The sequence below is a fragment of the Strix uralensis genome, chromosome 1 (genome assembly GCF_047716275.1).
Source record: "Strix uralensis isolate ZFMK-TIS-50842 chromosome 1, bStrUra1, whole genome shotgun sequence".
Taxonomy (NCBI): domain Eukaryota; kingdom Metazoa; phylum Chordata; class Aves; order Strigiformes; family Strigidae; genus Strix; species Strix uralensis.
In genome coordinates, this window is record NC_133972.1 from 45,615,741 (window position 1) to 45,636,108 (window position 20,368).

Here is a 20,368-nt window from a genome sequence, read left to right on the forward strand (position 1 = left end):
TTTTACATGAAATTCTCATTTTCCACTGAAGTACCCATTGCTGGGCCTCCTGTTAGCCTTTAACAACTGCTCATCCATCCCAAGTGGTCAACTATAGATCCACCCCTTTTTTCATTACACAGGTGCTATTTTAGAACTTACCTCTTGCATACAGATGTTTCAAATATTGTATTGCCAAGGATGTTGAGACCTTTAAGACCTTAGTCTGCAAACCATAACTAAACACTGGGGGAGAAAGATGATTTTATATTGCTATTCTGCAGAGAAACTGACTTTTCAAGTTAAGTTCTTTGGGAAAACACAACCATTGAGTTGCACCAATGTCCCTCTAAACCACAGTAAGAATATATCGATCAGATATTTTATACTGTTGAGCTTGATGTTACTGATTCTAGACACTGTTTTGTCGGTGAGGTTAAAATAAAGGCAAGATGCAGTGAACAGCAGGGCTTTGGTTTGGGGTTTGTGTTTGGTTTTGTTGGGGTTATAAAGTTGTGGTGTTGCGGTTTTGGTAAAAGAACTTGTAATGAACCATAGCATAAGTGCTCCACCCTGTGTGGTACCTTAGTTGACTTTTACACAACTGCCTGCAACAGAAGGAAATAAAAATGGAAATGAATGCCCCACTCTTCCAGATAGATAAGCGGGTGTGTCGTTTTAGTTGTCTGGTCAGCAGTGTGTGCTTCAATGCTGCCGTCACGCTGTGGGAGCAGCGTAGCTGCTTAAGGGGCTCGTGGGCTTTGTCAGCTCGCAGCAAAGCTGCTTCAGTACGGACAGTGAAACGTTTCTGGTTCCAATACAGATTAACAAATTTCGAATACAATTAACAAATCTGTTGCGACTCCCCTTGCATTCTGTTTTTTCCTGAAGGAAGAGTGAAGTCTCGTCACAGCCCTTCCTCTTTCTCTATTTGTATGTGAGCAGGTGATGCAGCTTTCGGGTGGTACCAGGCAACCTACGGGCATGGTCCACGTTTTGAGCGGTGTGATGAAGTAGAAAATGAGTAATGTGGGAATAAAAGTGTTTTAATAGATTTCTGTCTCCTGACAGCAGATGAGCAAATAGTACTGTATGTAGTCGTTAATTTACAGCTCTTCAGAAACATTTTTAGAAGTTGGACATGCAGCTGTTTTCTTTTATACAAGTGCTATTTTTTAACGTATGATGAAGTTTCTCTTTGTTACGCCTAGATCCGTGTGTTTAGGTGTGACCCGCCGGTGTCACCCGGCGGCAGCGCCGGGCCGCCCCGCCCGCGTTGCCGGGGCAGCGGCGAGCCCGCCGCCATGGGCCGGAGGAGGCTGCGGCAGCTGGTGGACGCGCTGGGCCGATCCGCCGAGCACTGTGAGTCTGGGGGCGACCCGCCGAGCTCTGGGAGGGAGTCTGGGGGCGGCGGGCGCCCCCGGCCCGGCCGCCTGAGGGGCCGGTGAGCTGTGCCCCCCCGCCCCGCCGCCGCCGCCGCCTGAGGGGTGCTCGCTGCTGCCGGCCGCTGCCCCGTGTCCCCGCGCGCTGTCGGTGGCCCTAGTCACTCTCCACCCCTGAGGGGGCACTTCTCGCCGCCCCCTTGGAACGGCGGGTACGGGGCGGAGGGTGGGGGCGCGTCGGTTAACACCGCAGGTGTCCGCGCTGTGTTGTTGCCTTTTCACCACCCGACGTTCTGACACGTTCGCTTGTGTTTCGGCGGGGCAGTCAATAAACGCGAAGTGGAATGTCTGATCCGCCTCTTCGACACGCTGGTGGCCGAGTCCGGCAGCCGCTCTGCTGCGGGGGGCTTGGGCCGGAGCATGTTCAGAGACGCGCTGCACAGCGCCTTTGGCATGACGGACGACATGATGATGGACAGAGGTGAGGCCCATTGCTCTAAAAGAGATGTAAGATTGTAATTTTATCGTTACTGACCCGATGAGCATGCCCAGAGAAAATAGTGCCGTCTCATCCCTGTAAGGACAGCAAAGGAGGAGTTATGCCCAGGAGCTGCTGAGTAAAGGGTATCTTTTTTTTTTTTTTTTCTTCATGCGGAATGGCTTTCCCTTAGTGACTAACGCTCTGGTAGGAGGGAGACCAGCCAGAGGCAGCTGTAGTGCTACCCTGTGGCTGCTTCTGTCGCAGTCACCACAGTGTGGTGACAGAAGAGGGCAGCATGGCGTCGCTTGCCTCTTCTCCGGGAGCTGCTGCCGCTGGTGGGCAGCTCTGGCTCGGGCTCGGAGGTCCCGGAAAGGCGTTCGGTTAGAGGAGGTATCTGCGATAGAGGTGCCGTCAACAGCACTGAAGGGGCGAGGCAGGCGATACAGGGAGATGAGAGTAATGAGCCAAATAACTGCTTCAAAATAACTGTGTTTGCACGAATTAATAATATGAGGGCCTCATTTGCAGGTGCGGTGAAAGTCGCATGAATGATCTCTGAGGTACAGGTGTCGAGAGGATGTGGAGGAGGCATGAGTCTGCCAAGAGCCACCCCTTGGTTCAGCTTTCTCCTGTTTTCTAGCAGGAGGGATATTTAAATGCCCTAATATAAAACCTTTTTGCCATTTTATGCTACAAGTCAAGTGTTCCTTGGAAGATACCCTACAGGGCCACATTCTTAAAATTATTTTAATGCTTACATACAAGGGGGGTGATTTCACTTTGCAAAAGCAAACGTATTGTTTTCCAGTTTCAAAATGCTTGGCTCTGCGTGCTGAGGTGTTCCTGTAGCCAACTTACTAATTAACATTCTAAAATATTGATTATTATAGGTAGTTGATGCTTTGAATTGTATCTTGAAGTACTATATTACAGGCTGTATGAATAGTGAAGCTGCAACATGGAAAGTTTCTTAAGGAAGGAACAGAAAAAAAAATTCCAGTACATGAAAGATAGAAGGTTATTTTTCTGTATATTTAAAATATTTATGTATTGTTTCTTGGATTACTTTCTCCAAGACTTTCTGAGAGAAAACCTGGTAATTAAAATCTTCAGTATGCAGCTGTGCCTTAGTGTAAGGGATATTGGTTTATTTGGTTTACATCTGCATGGAAGCGTACTTCCTGTAGTGAAGTCAGGAAAGCAACAGATCATACAAAATGTTTTATCCCAGCGGGATTCTGGAGTGAAAGATAGTAAACTGAGGGGCAAAATCCTCTTCATTGTTACATCTTAGAAAGTTTCAAGAGGGGTAATCATACCTTGGTGAAAGCAGAGAAACATCTTCAGAAAAAATATGTTTTTATATTTTTATTGAATTTAAGAAAATATTCCTTTGTGTTTCCCTAATACATAAATTTAAAACGTATCTAATATGCTTCCCAGTGTTCCACACTTTTGATAGAGACAATGATAGCTGCATCAGTGTGGTGGAGTGGGTGGAAGGCTTATCAGTATTTCTTCGAGGGACATTGGAAGAAAGGATTAAATGTAAGATTTATCTGTATGCCAGTATTTAGTAGTAATTGTTGAATTCATGACTATTAAATTACACATTGCTTTTGTTATAATTTAGTAGTTACTCTTATAAAGTATTTGGTAATTGAAGAGTTTTCTTCTGTATAGTTTAATGCAATGAAACTGAGTTCTGAAATGGCTTCTCTGAGACAGGTTTTTCTGTGTAAACTGGCATTATCATAGCTGCCACCTTATTTGTTGCTTACAAAAACAAGCATTTGAACTAAGGCTTGTCCTATAGTATACAGTTTTGATGGAATGTATGTTTTTGTATTCACACAAAATTAGAAAGAAGCAGTTGTAGCTCAGGGGTGATTTTGGCTAAATAACACAGTCTCAAGCCAACCAAGACCTGTGCCAACATTAATTTACTGGCACAATGGGGACACAGCAGCAGCTGCATTAATTCCAGCAGTTCTTCAGCTTGGAAGCATAGATGGAAAAACTGAATCTGTTTGTAAGATGGTCGTGAGAACCTCCACAATAATGATGGAGAAAGATAGAGCAGAAAAAAAATAGCTAGAATTTTATGAAGCAGAAAAAAAAGTTAAAACAGGGCACGTGAGGGAAAAAAGCGTACTAGAAAAAGGAGAATGACAGCATGTTGTTTCCATAGTTCCCAGGTTGCAGCATCAGCAATCCCTAATGCACTATATAAATTCATCTGGAAGGCAGCCTATGATGTCACAGCACTAGGACATGTGCCCAGGATGTAATTCAGTATGTCAGTACAACTACAAGCAGTAAAATACACAGCCCTGCCATAAGCACTATATATTAGTGCGTAGTGATATACAGTGTTGTCTGTTCTAAGTGTATGCCAGTACATTTTTTCACTGTAGACGTAGTCTTTATCAGGAGAAAACCCCTCTTATGTTCCAAAACTGAAGAGGTTGGTTCGTTTGTTTAAGTAAGTTTTGTGAAGGATAGTAAAGTTTATTATGGTCTTAGATTTCTGATTCCAGGAAGGTAGAAACAATTAGAAGAGCAATTAGGCAGATACTCATCCTTAAAATACTCTGTTACAGGGATTTTCTCTTTGCACTGAGGGATACTTTGGTTGTCTTTTCCATGCTAGTACAGCTCATTCTTCCTTTTACTTTACTTTTCTAGGCCAGCTTCTGAAATAATGAGGCTGGTTTTTGCAAGTGCAAAGTCCTTCTGATATAGACAGCTGGTCCCCACTGTGGGAAATTGGGCTTCTAAACCAGAACCTTGTTTATATTCTAAGTAGACAATGTTAGGGAAGTTAAGTCCTGTAAGTTACTATGGTTTCTGTGAACTGAAGATTTCACTTGAGCAGAACTAGATTTTAACTATGAAGGCTAAATAGGCAATAATATGTAAATATTATATATGGTAAACATGGCTCAATAGGTATTCTCTACAACATAACAATTCTCATCTGTTTATACGTAACAGACATATTTAATGGTGTGTGATACAGTTTGTATGAACTTTAAATTGGTTTATCTTTCAAAAAGACTGTTTTGAGGTTTACGACCTGAATGGTGATGGATACATTTCAAGAGAGGAAATGTTTCAAATGCTCAAAAACAGCCTTCTCAAACAACCATCAGAAGAAGATCCTGATGAGGGAATTAAGGACTTGGTAGACATAGCACTGAAGAAAATGGCAAGTACTTACTGTGAAACTTGAGTGTCTTTCAAACATTCATTAAGTGAAACTTAGAACATTCCTGTGAGGTAACAAAATACTGTGTCTGATTTACAGTTGAATTCTGAGCCACAGACTTAGTTACGTACTTGAGATAAACAAGTCTCCGAAGGAGAGCCAGAGATGTAATCCAGATCTATCGAGTCCCAGTCCGGTATCCTCAATGAAACTGTTAATTTATTATATGAATGTATTACAAACTTTATGTATAAACTAGCATGTATATGTGTGCATACACACGTGTGCATGCCCAGTCAAAACAAAAGCCCAGTCAAATGTGGAAAATTCAAAAGCGTTAAGCTGCATTTATTCCAGTGTGAGCCATCTACAGTGGCTTTATTGTTAAGTACAGTTGTGTTTTATCAGTTGATCATGAAATGTCTTTATCCAATTTATGTATTCTATTTCAATAGTAACCTCAAGGTTATCAATGTAAAACTTGTCTTACCATGATTAATCTAGGATATCCAGATCAGCCAGGGACTGTGTTTCAACATTTTCATCAAATCAAGAAATATAACCTCCCCTCCTATGGTGATGTTCAAAAAATCTCACGTAACACCAGGTCTTGAATCCCAACTCCTTTTATTTAACCCCACCTTTTCTATTTTTCGAACCCACCCCTTTTGCACACCCTCAGCTGAAAGATCCATCTTACCCTTAGTTCTTGAGAATGCTGTGTCTAGTCTTGCAGAAAGCAAGCTATGAATCGGCAATTTGTTCATCTTTGGAGCACCGACATGCGCAGCTTTCCTGCAGGTTGCGTCCAAAGTGAACACCCTCACGTTCTGGGCAGTTGATAAGTGGCCTGTGCTAGTCCAAGCACAAGCACTGTGGTCTAGACATAATGAATCTTCATATATGTAAGAACATATTATAAACTAACCGTGTACATAATCCTGTTTCAGCTTTTCCATGGGAACTTAATAAAGCTCTGATACATGTTTGAAAAATGTCCAGATCTGATTTGGCTCCTGAGCAGTTGTCCAAGTAGGATATTGCTGCTCATCTCAAACAACTAACCAACTATTAGATACCCAAAAATGCATCTGTGGAGTCCATCACTCAGAGAAAAAAATTACTCTTGGAGCACTTGCCTGTAGGTACCATGGCATTGTGACTAAGCGTATGTCCAGTCCCATGATACTGTTTTCATACTTAAAAGTATTTGTAATGATCATGCTCATGCCGTGCTCTCCCTTGTGCTGAGGAGTGTAAAAGGTTGCAGGTACCCAGCCACTTCTGTTTCTCTTAAGCATCCAGTGGCAGGATTTCCTGTTCAGGAACCTCTGTCTACATAGCTTCTTGCCCTCTGCTTCTCTGGCCATTAGAACCTGTGCTCCCTGCACGTTCACCAGCTATGATGGTTCCATGGCTTGATCTTCAAAAATTTTGATTTGGCCCTGTGCCTTGAACACTGGTCATACCCACCCATCAATCTTCACTTAAAGCCTTTATTTTATATGGTTTAAGGAAGTATTTATGCTCACCGTAGCATTTGTTGGTGTTTGAAGCTACATCAGTAGAAACAGGAGGTTTTCAAATTGCAGAAATACTGAAAACACAAGGATGGTTTTTCAACCCCCAGAGGAGTGTGCTGAGATTCTGCAGTGCGAAAGAAGTGGGCTGGCTTCAGCGTATTCCACCATATGCTTCTGGGTGCTGTATGTGAAAAAGACAGGCCAGAAGTATGCCTACTGTAGAAATCACTGGAGTGAAGTATTTCCAGCCTCATGAATAGGATGTAGGTAGACTCGTGACATAAATACATAGAATATATCCTAACATTTTCTCCTACTTTTAAGTCTCCTACTTTTACTTTATCTCAGTGCAAATGTGCTTGAGATTTGTCCATACAGTTCTCAGCTCAGCCTCTTCCCACGTTAAAGTTTTGCCTTCTCTGGAATTCTCGTAGCAAAGCCGTATGAGATAGTTGAGCTTGCTTCAGCCTTTATGCCTCGGGTAGAGGCAGATGATACAGATCTTGTCCGAGCAGAGACTGATGGCCCAAAGAAAATGATTCTTGCATACCATCACACTAAAAATAGACCATGGCAGTTAAAACACCTGTTAAACAAAAATACAATTACTACAAGTAACCCTCCTTTGCTGAAGAGTTCTCTTCCTTTTCTAGGACTATGATCACGATGGCAAGCTTTCTTTTATGGACTTCGAAAAAGCAGTCAGAGATGAAATTCTTCTCTTAGAAGCCTTTGGACCGTGTTTGCCAGACATAAAGGTACATCCTTGAGTTTAAAAAGAAAGTGCAATACTTCCTGTAATGTTGGTAAACAAGATGTACGTAATACGGTATTAACTGTCATTACATGGGGCCTGCTGCTGCCAACTGAGAAATGCTTCAGTTGTGATAACACATACACTGAGTTCACATCCGCCTTTCACAGCACCAGTGTTTCCTTACACAGTCAAACACTGGTACCAGAGAATGTAAGAACACGCTGTTACTCTGTCTATCCCGGGGCAGCAATATGATGAATGATCCTCAGTGAGCACCTTCTCAGACTAAGAAAATGAGACCATTCTCTCAAATTGCTTATCTGGAAGCTCTCTAGGAATAAGCTTCTATTTCTTTTTTCTTCGCAACTGATGGCAACACCGCCATCACCTCACTTAGAGCCTCTTTTGGGAGAGGCTGGTAACTTTCTGAAAAAAATACCTTGAGAGAAAATACCATGTGTTCTTCATCTCAGAGTGTGGCACTGCTGTTTTTTAATTACATCTAACTGGGCTTTATTTATTAGCAATACACCTAATTCAATTCAGAATTTTTTTTTTTTTTGGAAGATGGTAATTTAGAACATGCTCATTTCCTCAGCATTAAGTTCAACTGTGGAGAGTGCTTCTGCTCGATAATAAAGAATATTTTTTTCCTCATCTAATAAACATTATTCTATTTGAACTGTGTGTCATTTTTAAATACTGAAAGTTGTGCCTTCATGGAGATGCAAAAACAAAATTCTGAAATACATGCAGTAATTCCTAGAAACAAAAGTTAAGGCTGCTGAGAACATGGCAAGCTTTCATTTGCTGGAAACCTACACTTCCTGCCAGCTCACCTAGCTGGGGGGCTGGAGCACAGGAGGGAGGAGTCTTGCAGCCATGATTGCATGATTACATCATGTCAGCTGCAAAGCAGCAGTTTCCAAAATGCCAGACTTCTGGCAGGCTGTCAAAAGACTTTCAAGGGTTTGGGAAAACTTTGTTTTTTACAGCAGTGAAAAGGTTTGAAAAAGTTTCTGAACTAAATTACATTCACTAATCAGCACAGAAAAAAGACTTGTTTTCTGTCAGTGTTGGTGATAAAGCAGATGCACCATTCAGGCTAATCATGGCAAGAGGTGGAAAACTGGGCTTGTTTCTTGCTTACAGTATTGGTGTCCCCTGTTCTGTACTCTACCCAACCACTGCCTTTTTACTAGGTCTCTAGTTTCACTGCTAAAAAGAGAACTCTTATTTACATGTCCTTTCAATAAATAAATTTGAGCTATGACCTTTGCATGAAGAAAACTCATAATTTACTGGATTTCCTAATGGGGTTATGTTGGGGAATTTTAATTGTACCCCCAACACAAACACTGATTTGTACTTATATTTTTTTTTTTAAATGTAACAATGTATTGGACAGCCATAAGTGTTTCCATAAGCGTTTCTACAAGGAGCTGGCAGAGATGTGCCACGAGCCAATTCTTTACATACACTTGCACCAGCACCAACCCTGGGAGCGTCAGCGTGGAGCACCCGATTCCAGTGCTGGGTTCACTGCCTCTTTTGTTCACTTGCATCTTTTTCAATTCAATTCAATTTAAATACTTTAGTTAATTGATTTTTTTTTTTTCTTTTTGAAACAGAGCAGTATGGCATTTGAACAGAAAACTTTCCAGGACACCCGTAGACTGTAACTCCAAGTGGAATACTGTTGTAAGAGACTTTTTCTTCACCATTCTTCATGGTATAGTAAAAATAGGAGCAACTTGAAACTATTACTAAGTTTCAGTATTCCTTTACTGTAAAAGCTATTGAATAAATATTACTTACTTCTGTTACTCTATCTAAATACAGTTCTTCAATGAGTTATGAAATACATTATCGTACGAGGTACGCAGGACAAGATTGCAACCACAATATAGTATACTGGTTTGTTCATTCCAGGAAACAAATTGATACAATTTTTAACAGGGAATGGCCTCGAAATACAGTATAAAATAATTTTTTACATAAAAAAATAACTATTTTAAACTATATCCTTTAAAAAAGGACTGTTGGAAGATGCTGCCAGCAGTATCTATATTCTTCTTCTCTGCTTTACAGGTGGTTTGGCTGAGCTGCATTCTGGGTTTTCCACAGATGTTCTTGAAACAGAATCTGCTACCTAAATTGGGAAAAAAAAATTCTTAGTAAACTGTAACCACTCTTTTTTAATGCCATGTCTCCAAAATTTGAGTTTTATGAGGGATGTATTACTATAGTCACACTTGTAGTGAATTTTCTTGCAGAAAAGGGGAAAAAAAATAAAAGCAAAGGCAGCATTACACACAAGAGAGGTGAAACTTCTAAGTGTTAACAGTACCACTTCTGTATTTTAACCACAAAATTATTTCAGATACTCAGTGATACAGAGTATTACAATCTCTGTATCACTCCTCTCCCTACCAGAGGTGTTTTCAAAGTAAGGTTTAGTACACTTTTTAAACTCAGGTATTTCAGAAAGGGAAGGGAAAGCAAAACTATCACATATTTTAGGAATTTATTTAATATAAGGGGTGCTTATTTATCAATTTGACTGGAGATAAGCTCTTTCAAATAAGTCTAGTTAGTCATAGTCAAGGAGCTTTTTCATATCCTAATTTAAATGGAAAGTTGTATCAGGAGTGTTTGACCTGCTAATTAATACCTTGCATAAAAGGTTATATAGCTTAAGACATGCTTCTCAGCATAGAATGTGTGGTTCTGTACATCTTACAATGCCATAAGAACTGCTGGACTTCCCCCCCCCCTTTCAATCAGAAACCAGATACAAGTACCACACTGGAGTCAGCAGGACTACCTCCAAAGTTATCATGCCCCTCCACATGGAAAAAGAAAAGTGTAGTTTACTAAAAATCATTTAGGACCACACACATTTATACTTTCTCAAGTGTGGTGTAAGAGGTTTGGAGTAGAATGGCCTGCAACGTTCTGCATTATGGAAGAGCTGAATAGTAACAACGCTAGCTTTAAGTGGCAAAAACTGATAATACTGAGTAAGTGTTGAATTCAGTTATCTTAGGATCTCTGTTTTTATGGATAGCAAGCACAAAATAGGTATGTTTGAAAATGAAAATATCAGAACTTTCATAATCCATACCTCTTTTAGTTTATTTCGAATTAACGCAGCTGAAGCGTTCAATGAATCGTCATCCATATCCACTTTAGGTATTTCTGGTAGCTGTGGACCAATAAGGACTTCAGTATTGTCCACACTTGTTCCAATGAGGGAAAACTTGTTACCTTCTTCTCTCTTCCTCTTACGTTCTTGCAGGTGAGTTGTACGAGGCATAAACCAGTCAACTCCGTTATCAATCGGAATTGTTCTTTGCTGCATTAAGTTAGCTGGTGGAGTATGTCCTCCCAGATGTACACTGGGAGTTAGGAGTGTGTTTTGACCAAAGTACCCAGAAGTTTCACCACAACTGTTACCATGGGGAAGTGTCAGTGGGCTCTGCTGATGATTCCCGGATGGATGCCCTATGTTGTGGGATACCCCATGAGAACTTGTGAAGCAGGATGGATCCCAGTTACTGGCTGCACATGATCCTGACATACTCCATGGACACTCACGCTCAGAGTTCTTCGAGACTGTCTTCTTAGGCCCCTCTGCTTTCCGTAACAAAAAGAAATCTTTAAAACAACAAAAAAGTAGCTTCACTATTTTATATCATTATTAGTTCTAAAACATAAGAAAAAAACATGTAATATGATTACAGAAGCAATACCGGTGATATTTCATTCCCAGCCACCTTTCTGTGATTATTTTTTCCTAAGTGGCACCTTTCAAACTAAAGTTTTTCAGCTTAGTCCCTCTGGTGGTTTGTGAGAAATGCCTAAGCAGAAGTATTCCAGCAGTTTGGAGAACACGAGGAAAATATTTCTAATGTTGCAAATCAGTGATTTTTACCACTAGTTATGATTTCAAGAAGGATAGGCTGCCTTGCAATGCTGAAAAAAATCATGTTAAAAAAATCACATGATTTTACTCCCTTTAAATATCCTCGTGCAATGAATGATATCAGAGTACATAAGCACAAGGAAAGAAAAGCCTGTGCTGAGCAATTTCCTTATTTTTCCACTTGCCCAGCCTTCAGTGCTGCCTGGGATCCCTGCAGTACAGTAGCCTTTGTAAACCCAGTCCATTCTTAGCATTCCTCCAGTGTAGGCTGGAGAAATTTTTTGTGGAAGGTTCTGGTGTAGTCACTTCCCTTACAAAACTCTCCCTGTGGGCATGCCTGAATAAACTGGAACAAGGGTGAAAAGATAATCCCAGGTGTTCTGCCAGTGCTTGAAATTTCTGATACCATTTTGAAAAGAAAACAAAAAGAGAGGGAAATACTTCGTTACTGAAGCTTCAGCATTTATTTTAGTCTTAACCAAAAATAAAGTTACTCTGAAAAAGATACAGCCCTCTAAACATTGAAAGATGTGTCCGTTCTGCTGCAAGCATACTTAAAAAGCATCTTCAAAACAGGTAGATAAAAACCGTTTTCTTTAACAGGCACTTTAACCAAAACCCCACTCACCCCTGAAGTGAGCTGTTAACATTCTATAGGAAGTTTTATTACAAACCTCTTTGATTAGTTGCTTTTGCTATATACTTTCTTCTGTCCTGCAGCTTCTCCCTGGTTTCTTGGACTGTTTCAAATTCAGGAGCGTAGCACACATGCAGCAAACTACCAAAGAAACTTCGTTCATCCATTTTTTTCTTGGCCACCCTGAAGGGAATTAAATTGTATTGGCAAAACTGAGGATTTTACTTCAAGTCTCTAGAATCTTAACAGATTGTAAATAAAAAAGCTTTAAAAGATTAAGCCTCAGCAAGAGGCAGATACTGCCCTGTCCGATACCTTGCACATTGCAGTTTCTGGAATTTTAGAAGATAAACTTCAGTAAATTGCTCTGCTGGATATTCATCTAGAGCATGATACTCTTCAATGGCACCATATAATGCAAATTGTTCAACTAATTCCTTCATAACACCTAACGCAGGAACTCCTTGTATTAGTAAATAACGAGATTCCAAGTTGATAGTATAAACCTGGGGAAAAAAAAAAAAAGAAGAGTATTCTAAAATGTTCACATTCTTGCTTGACTGGAAACAAGGAATGTTCTCTGGTTTTTGTTGTTCCTCAAATCCTCAGGATGCTGAAAATCCATCTGTGCTTTTATTTTGACTTTGGACTCTTTCAGGAGCAGTAAGTGCACGCTTACCTGGGACACCTTCATCACTGAGTGGGAACTGAACTCAAGCCCCTTACTCAAAGTAGAACACAAATTAAAATTGACTCTACTGCACCACGTTAGAGTACTGCCATTTGCCAAGTAAAATCTCTTAAGTCTCTGGCCAACTTCCTTGTAAGACTGACTAGTAACCCGTTAATATGAGGCACTACCAAAATAAAAGACAAAAACACTGAAAAACCAGTCTTGTTCACAGGCAGAGACATCATGCAGGTAAAAAACAGGAAGGAAAAAAAAAAAGTACCAGGATTCCTTGGGGCAGATCATGTCTCTGCAAAGCTGTCTTCTCGCTACGGTGACCAAACAGTGTGTGTTTAAGACAGACCTATACAAGTAAGGTGCTGAGAGAAACAAGATCTTCCCCCAGCAGGTTAAAAGGCAAACCAGCCACTCTCATCTGCTTCGTGTAATGACTGTCATGTAACACATAGTATAAGGAAAGTTCCGTGACAGCTCACTGCAAACAACAGGTAACTAAACTGTAGGATCAAAGGAAATTAATTCTGAATTTTAAAAACCCCAACATTTAGACCGCATGAGCTACACCTTTTTCAAAAAACAGCAAATGCAGAACAAAGAGGGAACCACTCAGGAAACCAACTCTCAAACTGCCAGCGCAAAAAGTAGTCTCCACACATAGGTCACGCAAGTTGTTCCTGTGACAGCAGCTTACTTCTACCACCTGCTCTGCCTCGAGTCAGCCTTAGACGGTGCCGTTACAGCGCACTGCACGTTCACGAAACACGCAAGAGACAAATGCAGCGTTTCTGCTGCTGTAACGCGAAGTTCCTGGTAGGGCGCAGGCAAGGCCCAGGCTGCGCCGCCTGCCCGTCCCCTGGCCCGGAGCTGTCGGATACCGGAGCCCGGGCCCTGCACACGCAAGTCCTGACGGGTTCGGCGGCACCGCGCACCCGGCGGCGAACAACGCTCAGCTCCGGCAGTTCGCTTGCGCTGCCCCTCGCTTTCGGTGTTAGGTTTTGGCAGAACTGGCCTCCCTGTGCCACGCGCCCTGCGAAGCGGTTCATTTACCAAACGCAGTGCGGGAGTTACTCGTTAACGGACCCAACTCCAACCACGCCTTCGGTGTCTGCTGCCCGCCCGAGCCCGCGCCCCGGCAGCGAGGACAGGCGAAGAACATCCCGGCGGGGGACAAGCGCTAACAAAGGCGACGAGGCGGCGACACGGCTGCGGCCGGAGGAGCGCGGGGACCCGGCGGGTAAGCTCCCTGCGCGCCCCCGAGAACCCGCAGCCAGCGGCCCCGGCCCGCTCCAGCGCTGAGGACGCGGCGCCCCGGGACCGAGGCGGCCCTGAGGCAGGCCGTGACCCGCGGAAGTCCCAGGCCGGCCCTACCTTCACGGCGCGCGGCCTCCGCCCCTCCCGGTACTTGGCGCGCGACTCACAGACCCCCAGCTGCGCGTGGTGCTTGTAGGCATCGCCCAAGCCGCTGCCGGCCGCCATCTTCCCATCACCCACCGCGCCCCGTGCAGGCAGCGCTAGCTGGCTCGCCGAGAGAACAGCCAATCGGGCAACGGACAGCACTGCCATTGGCTGCTACTGAGGCGGAAATCAACGGTGTCGCCAAGCCAAACAGAAAGAGCCGGAGCCCTCGATGGAGAAGCCAATCGGAGGCGGGGAGCGGGCCCATGCCGCGCCCGCATTGGCCGGCAGCGGGCCGTACCATCGTTTCGGGGGCGGCAGGGGGGACACCGGGGAATTTCGGGAAGGCCTGGCCCGCCCGCCCGCCCCCGAGTAGGCAGCTCCCTGCTCGGGTGGAGCGGGCGCGCCGTGGAGCCGGGCTGCGGGGAGCGGCCGGCCGCCGGCATGTGGGGCAGCGGCAATCCCGGCGGAGGGGCAGCTGGAGCCGCCGCGGTGACGGTCGTCCTGAGCGGGACCCGGGACTGCTTCCTGCACTTGCCTCCCGAGCTGGCCTCTCACCTCCGCCTGCAGCAGGTACCGGGTCGGCTCCGCTCGGGGCTTGGGCGGAGGGACGCCTCAGCCAGAGAGGATTATGGGAGAGCACCGTCGTCCTTCCCCCCCCGGCATGCCGTTGCTATGGTGACACGAAGAGCCCTCCTCCCTCCCTCCCTTCCCGCCTCAGCCCTCCCCACCACCGGCTGCGGTGTCGCTATGGCGACAGAGCGCGCGAGCGTCCCCCTGCAGTCGGGGGACACACACAGACACATACACAGACACCCACCACCGAGACGCAGCTGCTTTGTGGCCATAGCAACGGGGAGCCCCGCCCCTTGCCCCTGCGGCGGGGCCCGGACGACCCCGCAGGCGCGGCGCCGCCGGTGGGGGCCCCCTGTGCAGCCCCGGCCGGCGAGGGGGGACGGGCTCTGGGTCACCGTCCCTCGTAGTAGAACGCGGAAAAGGTGGGAATTTATCTCCCAACGCAGCCTGGGGCTGTTGGCATCGGTGTCTCTCTCAGTACTATGTATTTTATAACAATTTTCACAATAATTCACCAGCATTAACCGAATAATGCGTAAATTAATCTTTCAGGTAGGAGATAAGGTGGCAAATGCAAGCAGAATCGTCGTTCTTGGCGTAACATAAATCTTTCACTATATATTCCTTCATTGAAAGGGACTCCTGTCATGCAAAGCCCTGTTAAGTACATGGCTCAGCTGCAGGAAGCGCACCTGAGATTTTAAATAACATTGCACATGTGAAAACAAGAGCAAAGCCTGCTTGCATCCCTTGTGTGATGAACACAAGAATTACGGATCCGCTAGCAGAATGGGCAGGATGAAAAGTGGCAAAAACAAGCAGGTGAAGAGGAGAAGATGGGAGCGAAGCTCAAGAGTGAAGATGGCGGCCACAGTCCTGGCAAAGCCCCGCTCGGCCAGGCTGGTCTCGCCCAGTGTGTGTAACCTGCTGGTTTCCCAAGGCCAAAAGGGACATTTCTCAACAGCAAAATCATCTATCTAGACTTGTATAAACCTGCTCTTTTTTCTTTGGAGTAGTAGAAGGAGGTTGGTGGGGTTGCAAGAAATCCAGTATAAATGTTAGCTTAATTTCTGCTACGGTTTCTGGATGTTTTACAAATTTGCTGGCAAGGGAGAGGAAAAAGGAGTGTAATTGCTTTGAAGTCTTGCAGTGTCATTCTGGACACAGTTATGCCAGGCTCCTGTTTTTACTGAAGATAGGTGATCTCCAAAATCTTGGTAGAAATAGCATATTAAATGCAAACTCTTGAATAAAAATGTTAAAAAGGGGATAAATATGTTAATAGGTTACACTGAGTAAATAAAAAAAAATTAAATGGAATCAAAAGCTAAATCTAATTGCGCAAGGTATTAGATAAGTGGGTGATAAAATGGTCTATGAAGCTCAACATTGTGTGAAGGTTAAGACACCCGGGGAGAGACTTTATCAGCATGAATACACGGAAGACCTGTAAATTAAATATTACATTTGGTAAAGGGATCTTGGAACCATTGTAGATATTCTCTGAAAATGTTTTGAGTTCACAAAAAGACAAATATTTTAAATTATTAGGATACATTTGAGAACAAAACAGAAAACATCACTATGTTAACAACTAAATCTGTGGCGTATCCACAGTGGATATTGTTGTGGTCACTAGATTTTCATAAAAATAGTAATTTTTTAAAAAAATACAGAAAATGTCAGTTGAGTGATACAATGTAGGGTGTAGTCTCTTTGTATGGAAACTGACTGAACATATTAAGATTCTTAAATTTGGAATCAAAATAGGTGAGCGGTTCTGTAACAGAATGATAAAATCATTTTGGTCTGAGTTTGTGATTAAATATTCCCTTGCTCCTGAAAGCACTCTTGGAGTCCATGCGAATGTTACAATGCATGTGAAGTTTAAGCATATCCTTATGTTTTTTCCTCAGTTGGGAAAAAGAAATGCATAGGTACACATTTCTGTAAGATATTTGTTTGATAGACTGTAGTACTGAAGAGGGGAAAAGGAATTATTTTCCTTACTTAAAAATAGTCCATAAAAATTAAAAGCTGTTTAACAGTTGAAACCAACATGTACTTCTGTGTTGAGAGTTTGCAAATAGGTAATATGAAGACGAATTCTACAGGAAGGTCTTGGTTAATAAGAAGTTGGACAGTCTGCCAGAATTTAAAAAAAATCTGTCATTGCTAATAGAAACACCCTTTACTAACACGTTGTAAATGCTGCAAGTTATTGTTAGGGAATATTAATTAAAATAGAGCATGCAAAATCCAGAAAATATTTTTAATTAATTCCTTTGGTTTCTCTAATCAAATACAGTTTAGGTTGACTAATAGTCATCTTATTTAGCTTGTTTGATGTTAATTTATTTTATTTCTTTGAAACTCATAGGGCCAAGCTGTGAAAGTATCCTGCGGTCATCAACCTATATTTTTGAGCTGGATGGAAATCAGGCATCGAGGTCACAAGGGTGAAAATATTGCAGAGATTAACAGACAGTTAGCAGAGAAACTTGGCATTACAGATGGAGAACAGGTTTGAAATTCAGTCTTTTTTTCTTATTTAAATAAAGAGTATATTGCAAGATACCTGAAAAGGTAATAATTTACAAGTTAGCTATGACCTTCTTGTTTCATGTATTTACACTGTTACTTTGTTTATATCTGCTCAGAAATAATGTTAGGATAGGCTTGTAGGTAGGTCTTTGCAGGGTTGGAGCCACCATCTGCAGTGCCATTAGTTTTAGGAAAATTCACTTTTAAGCAATTAAACAATTTAGGAATTACCTCTTGGGAATATTTTCCCTGAGTTCCTGTTATTTTAAGGTAATGGTTAACTTACTGCATATTTCTTCTTGTTTGACTTATTTAGGGTTTAAACTTTCATTCCTTTTTTTCCCCCTTCACCGTATGTGCCCGTGTCCTCTCTCTTTGAATGTGTATTTAAATTGGCCTCTTACTCTTGGACCCTGTGTTAAACTTCTTGTAAACAATGATTCCATTGGATGGAAGTTGAAGAGGTGACCAAGAGGCAGGCAGAGCTTTCTGACATGGGACTATTAAAATCTCAACATCCAAGGGGTTTTTTTTAATATTAATAGGTAGAGATTTAAACAAACTAGAACAGAAAAGTATTACTCCGCACATTATTGTGTAATATATTCATATATGTCTATTCTCTCATATGGAAAATTTTATTCAGCAAAATAGAAGACATCAAAGTGTGGCTCAAAGCACCTTGTTTACTTTTTTAGCATATTCTCTCTAAAAATGCTGTATCTATTTGCAGAACTTTACTAGTTCAGTGGCAAGGTAACTACCCTTTTTTATTCTACCAACTAATGGCCTTCAACAGAAGAACAATTGACAAAGGAAGCCGAAGAAAACCTCATCCAGCTGTTGCCTGGAAATAGTCATCTGTACAATCAAATAAATAAATTAATAATTAGGTAGTTTTGCCATTGTTTTGGATTCAGGAATTGCATGTTTGCTGTATTTGATAATAATATGCTTTTTACCATGTTGGGGAAAAGTTATTCCTCTCAACTTTTGCTTCAAACTGAGGACCTAGATTAATTTAAAATCAATTGCTACTTTTATAAAAGCTGACCTGAAATGAAACTCTCGGAGGACAGGTAACTAGTTTTATATCAAGAAAAAATTAAGTTTTTTTAAAAATGTATGACATGATATTGTTTGAAAATTGTTACCTTCTGTCCAGTGGAACCTTTGGCAAAAATTGACTTTTGAAATATATGTTTAATGCTTTCTGAAAAGCCTAAGGCACAGTAGTTTTTATCATTCCTCCTATACACAGGACCTTAAAACTGTTCTGTAGAAGCGGGGCTGCTTCCTGTGAAACCATTCATAAAGGAACTGGTTTTACGTTTGTATTGTACTTTTTCCTCATTTGTTCAGCTGTTCTGCCTTATCTAAATTTGTGCACAACCCAATGAATTTTTCAGCATTCTAAAGTCCAGAACATTTAAAAATAAAAATTAGAAAGTTCAAATATGTTTATGTGGTCATTATGCATTGAAAATGAATTGCTTGTTATCAGCTGATAAAGCTCTTGATGCTTTTCACGTTCACTTCCATTCATGGTTTGCTGAAGTCCCCAAGCATGCCCAATACAATCCCCTTCCAATCTGTTTAACATCCGTCTCCTGCTTACAAATTACCTAGTGTCATTAAGAAGACGTATGTTCAAAACAGTGAAAATGTATCATGGAGATGTCAATTTTCTAATTGAATTAAAGATGGAGCTTTTATGTGTTTAAAAATAAGAAGTTGAATATTTTGAAATGGTGTTACTTTTGCCAGGTATTTCTTGAACCCTGTTCCCACGTCTCCTCCTGCCAGCAAGTAGAAGTGGAACCACTCTCAGCAGATGATTGGGAAATTCTGGTAATAACACCCTTCCCACTGTTCACGTCCTTTTCTTACAGATGACACAGATTCTGACACAAGCAGTTTTTTACACAATGCCCCATTCTTTTCAGCCCCTAAGGAAATACTAAATGTGGTGGGGTTTCATTGTATTTTGTATTTCAAGTGGTGTATTAGAAAGAGACATAGAATTTTTATCTTCAAACAAATGTTAAAAATGTATGTGGTATGTAACTTATAATGATACCACTTTTCCCCAGGAGCTGCACACTTCCTCTCTTGAAAAACATCTTCTCGACCAGATTCGAATAGTATTTCCAGAAGCCATCTTTCCTGTATGGGTTGAACAGCACACTCATGTTTACATCAAAATCGGTAAGCAACAGTGAAGGCTGTTGTGGCACCCTGAGTAAGCTGTTTTGCAAGAGTGGGTGCATTCATTGACCTGCTTTGTTCACACGCAGGTACACTTACGCCAGCAGCCTCCTATGGGAGATTAGAACCGTGCACGGAGCTTCTGATATGCCCCAAAACACGTGAACTTGAGGAAAATATCACCAGCACGCCTTCCACAGAAAGTGACATCTTGCTCAAAAATTTTGTGAAAAATAACATGGAGCAAGAAGAAACAGTAAAGGATCCTTTTGCCAAACAACCTTACTTAAAGCCAGGAGTCCTTGAACAGAGTAAGGCTGGTGCAGATGTGACGTTTGGCTCAAATGTTCTCCCAAATATATGGAATCTCATAGGGAGCATTTTCTCTCACACATCTGAACAGAAACAAAAGACGTTGTGTGATAAAGATGAAGTGAGCACCTTCAAAGACAAGCTGCTGAACTTAATTCACATGGATTCCATTTTTAGAGTATGTCAGTCCCAGCCTCCCAGCGTACAGAATGCATCTGCCAATCATGCATTTATGAAATGCAATGCCATTCATGTTTTTCCTTGGAATTTAGAATTTACTGATTTGGATCCAAGTCCTGTAGTATCTTATGGGAGAATTAATGAGCTGCTTTCCCCAAGACAGCGTCATCAAGAAGCAAAGCAAAATCTGCCATTTGAAAAGCAAAAGCATTTGACTAGTACACAAGACAAAAATAATTCTAATTCTAATAGCAGTCAAGCATCCAGTGAGGGATCTGTTGTTCAAATCATTTGGAACGGATTTGAAGACCTAAAGAGTGTCATAGAGTATGGCCACAGTGGGGAAGCCCTACATGTTGGAAGAGTTTGGGTCAGTTTGAGCACACTATCTTTTGGGCTTTTTATTGGATAATATTTTCTATTAGATAATTGTGGAGCTGGCTAATTATCATGCAGTTCTGGGATACAGACTTTGTGTTAAGCTCTCAAGTAGAGTATACTAGAATCAAATAATATTTACTAGAGCCGTGCTTTGCTAAGCCATCTCATGCTGGACTACGTTAC

The 20,368-nt window shown here is 42.2% G+C and overlaps 3 protein-coding genes across 5 annotated transcripts in view; 2 read left to right on the forward strand and 1 right to left on the reverse strand.

Annotated features, from left to right (window-relative positions):
- Positions 1–582: 582 nt before the first annotated feature.
- Positions 583–9,157, forward strand: CLXN (calaxin). Its single transcript, XM_074864583.1, has 6 exons — positions 583–1,341; positions 1,687–1,842; positions 3,286–3,390; positions 4,902–5,053; positions 7,230–7,334; positions 8,965–9,157. Exons 1-6 carry the CDS (start codon positions 1,284–1,286, stop codon positions 9,013–9,015), a joined length of 627 nt encoding a protein of 208 aa, XP_074720684.1. The 5' UTR covers positions 583–1,283; the 3' UTR covers positions 9,016–9,157.
- Positions 9,158–9,240: 83 nt separating this feature from the next.
- Positions 9,241–14,329, reverse strand: RBM48 (RNA binding motif protein 48). Its single transcript, XM_074864557.1, has 5 exons — positions 13,958–14,329; positions 12,214–12,404; positions 11,936–12,081; positions 10,461–10,993; positions 9,241–9,485 (listed from the first exon to the last, which is right to left on the reverse strand). The coding sequence occupies exons 1-5, from the start codon at positions 14,150–14,152 to the stop codon at positions 9,399–9,401; spliced, it is 1,152 nt and encodes a 383-aa protein (XP_074720658.1). The 5' UTR covers positions 14,153–14,329; the 3' UTR covers positions 9,241–9,398.
- An 8-nt stretch (positions 14,330–14,337) lies between these two features.
- PEX1 (peroxisomal biogenesis factor 1) overlaps positions 14,338–20,368 on the forward strand; it is a 29,062-nt gene continuing 23,031 nt past the window's right edge. The window contains exons 1-5 of one of the 3 annotated variants that reach the window (XM_074864533.1): positions 14,338–14,557; positions 16,941–17,084; positions 18,872–18,955; positions 19,198–19,312; positions 19,402–20,174. In XM_074864533.1, the coding sequence (XP_074720634.1) occupies positions 14,429–14,557; positions 16,941–17,084; positions 18,872–18,955; positions 19,198–19,312; positions 19,402–20,174 (1,245 nt within the window). In that variant the 5' untranslated portion in view covers positions 14,338–14,428. Of the gene's footprint in view, positions 14,558–14,909; positions 14,983–16,940; positions 17,085–18,871; positions 18,956–19,197; positions 19,313–19,401; positions 20,175–20,368 lie in introns of those variants that run through there. The other 2 variants (XM_074864523.1, XM_074864544.1) reach the window with 2 other exon arrangements.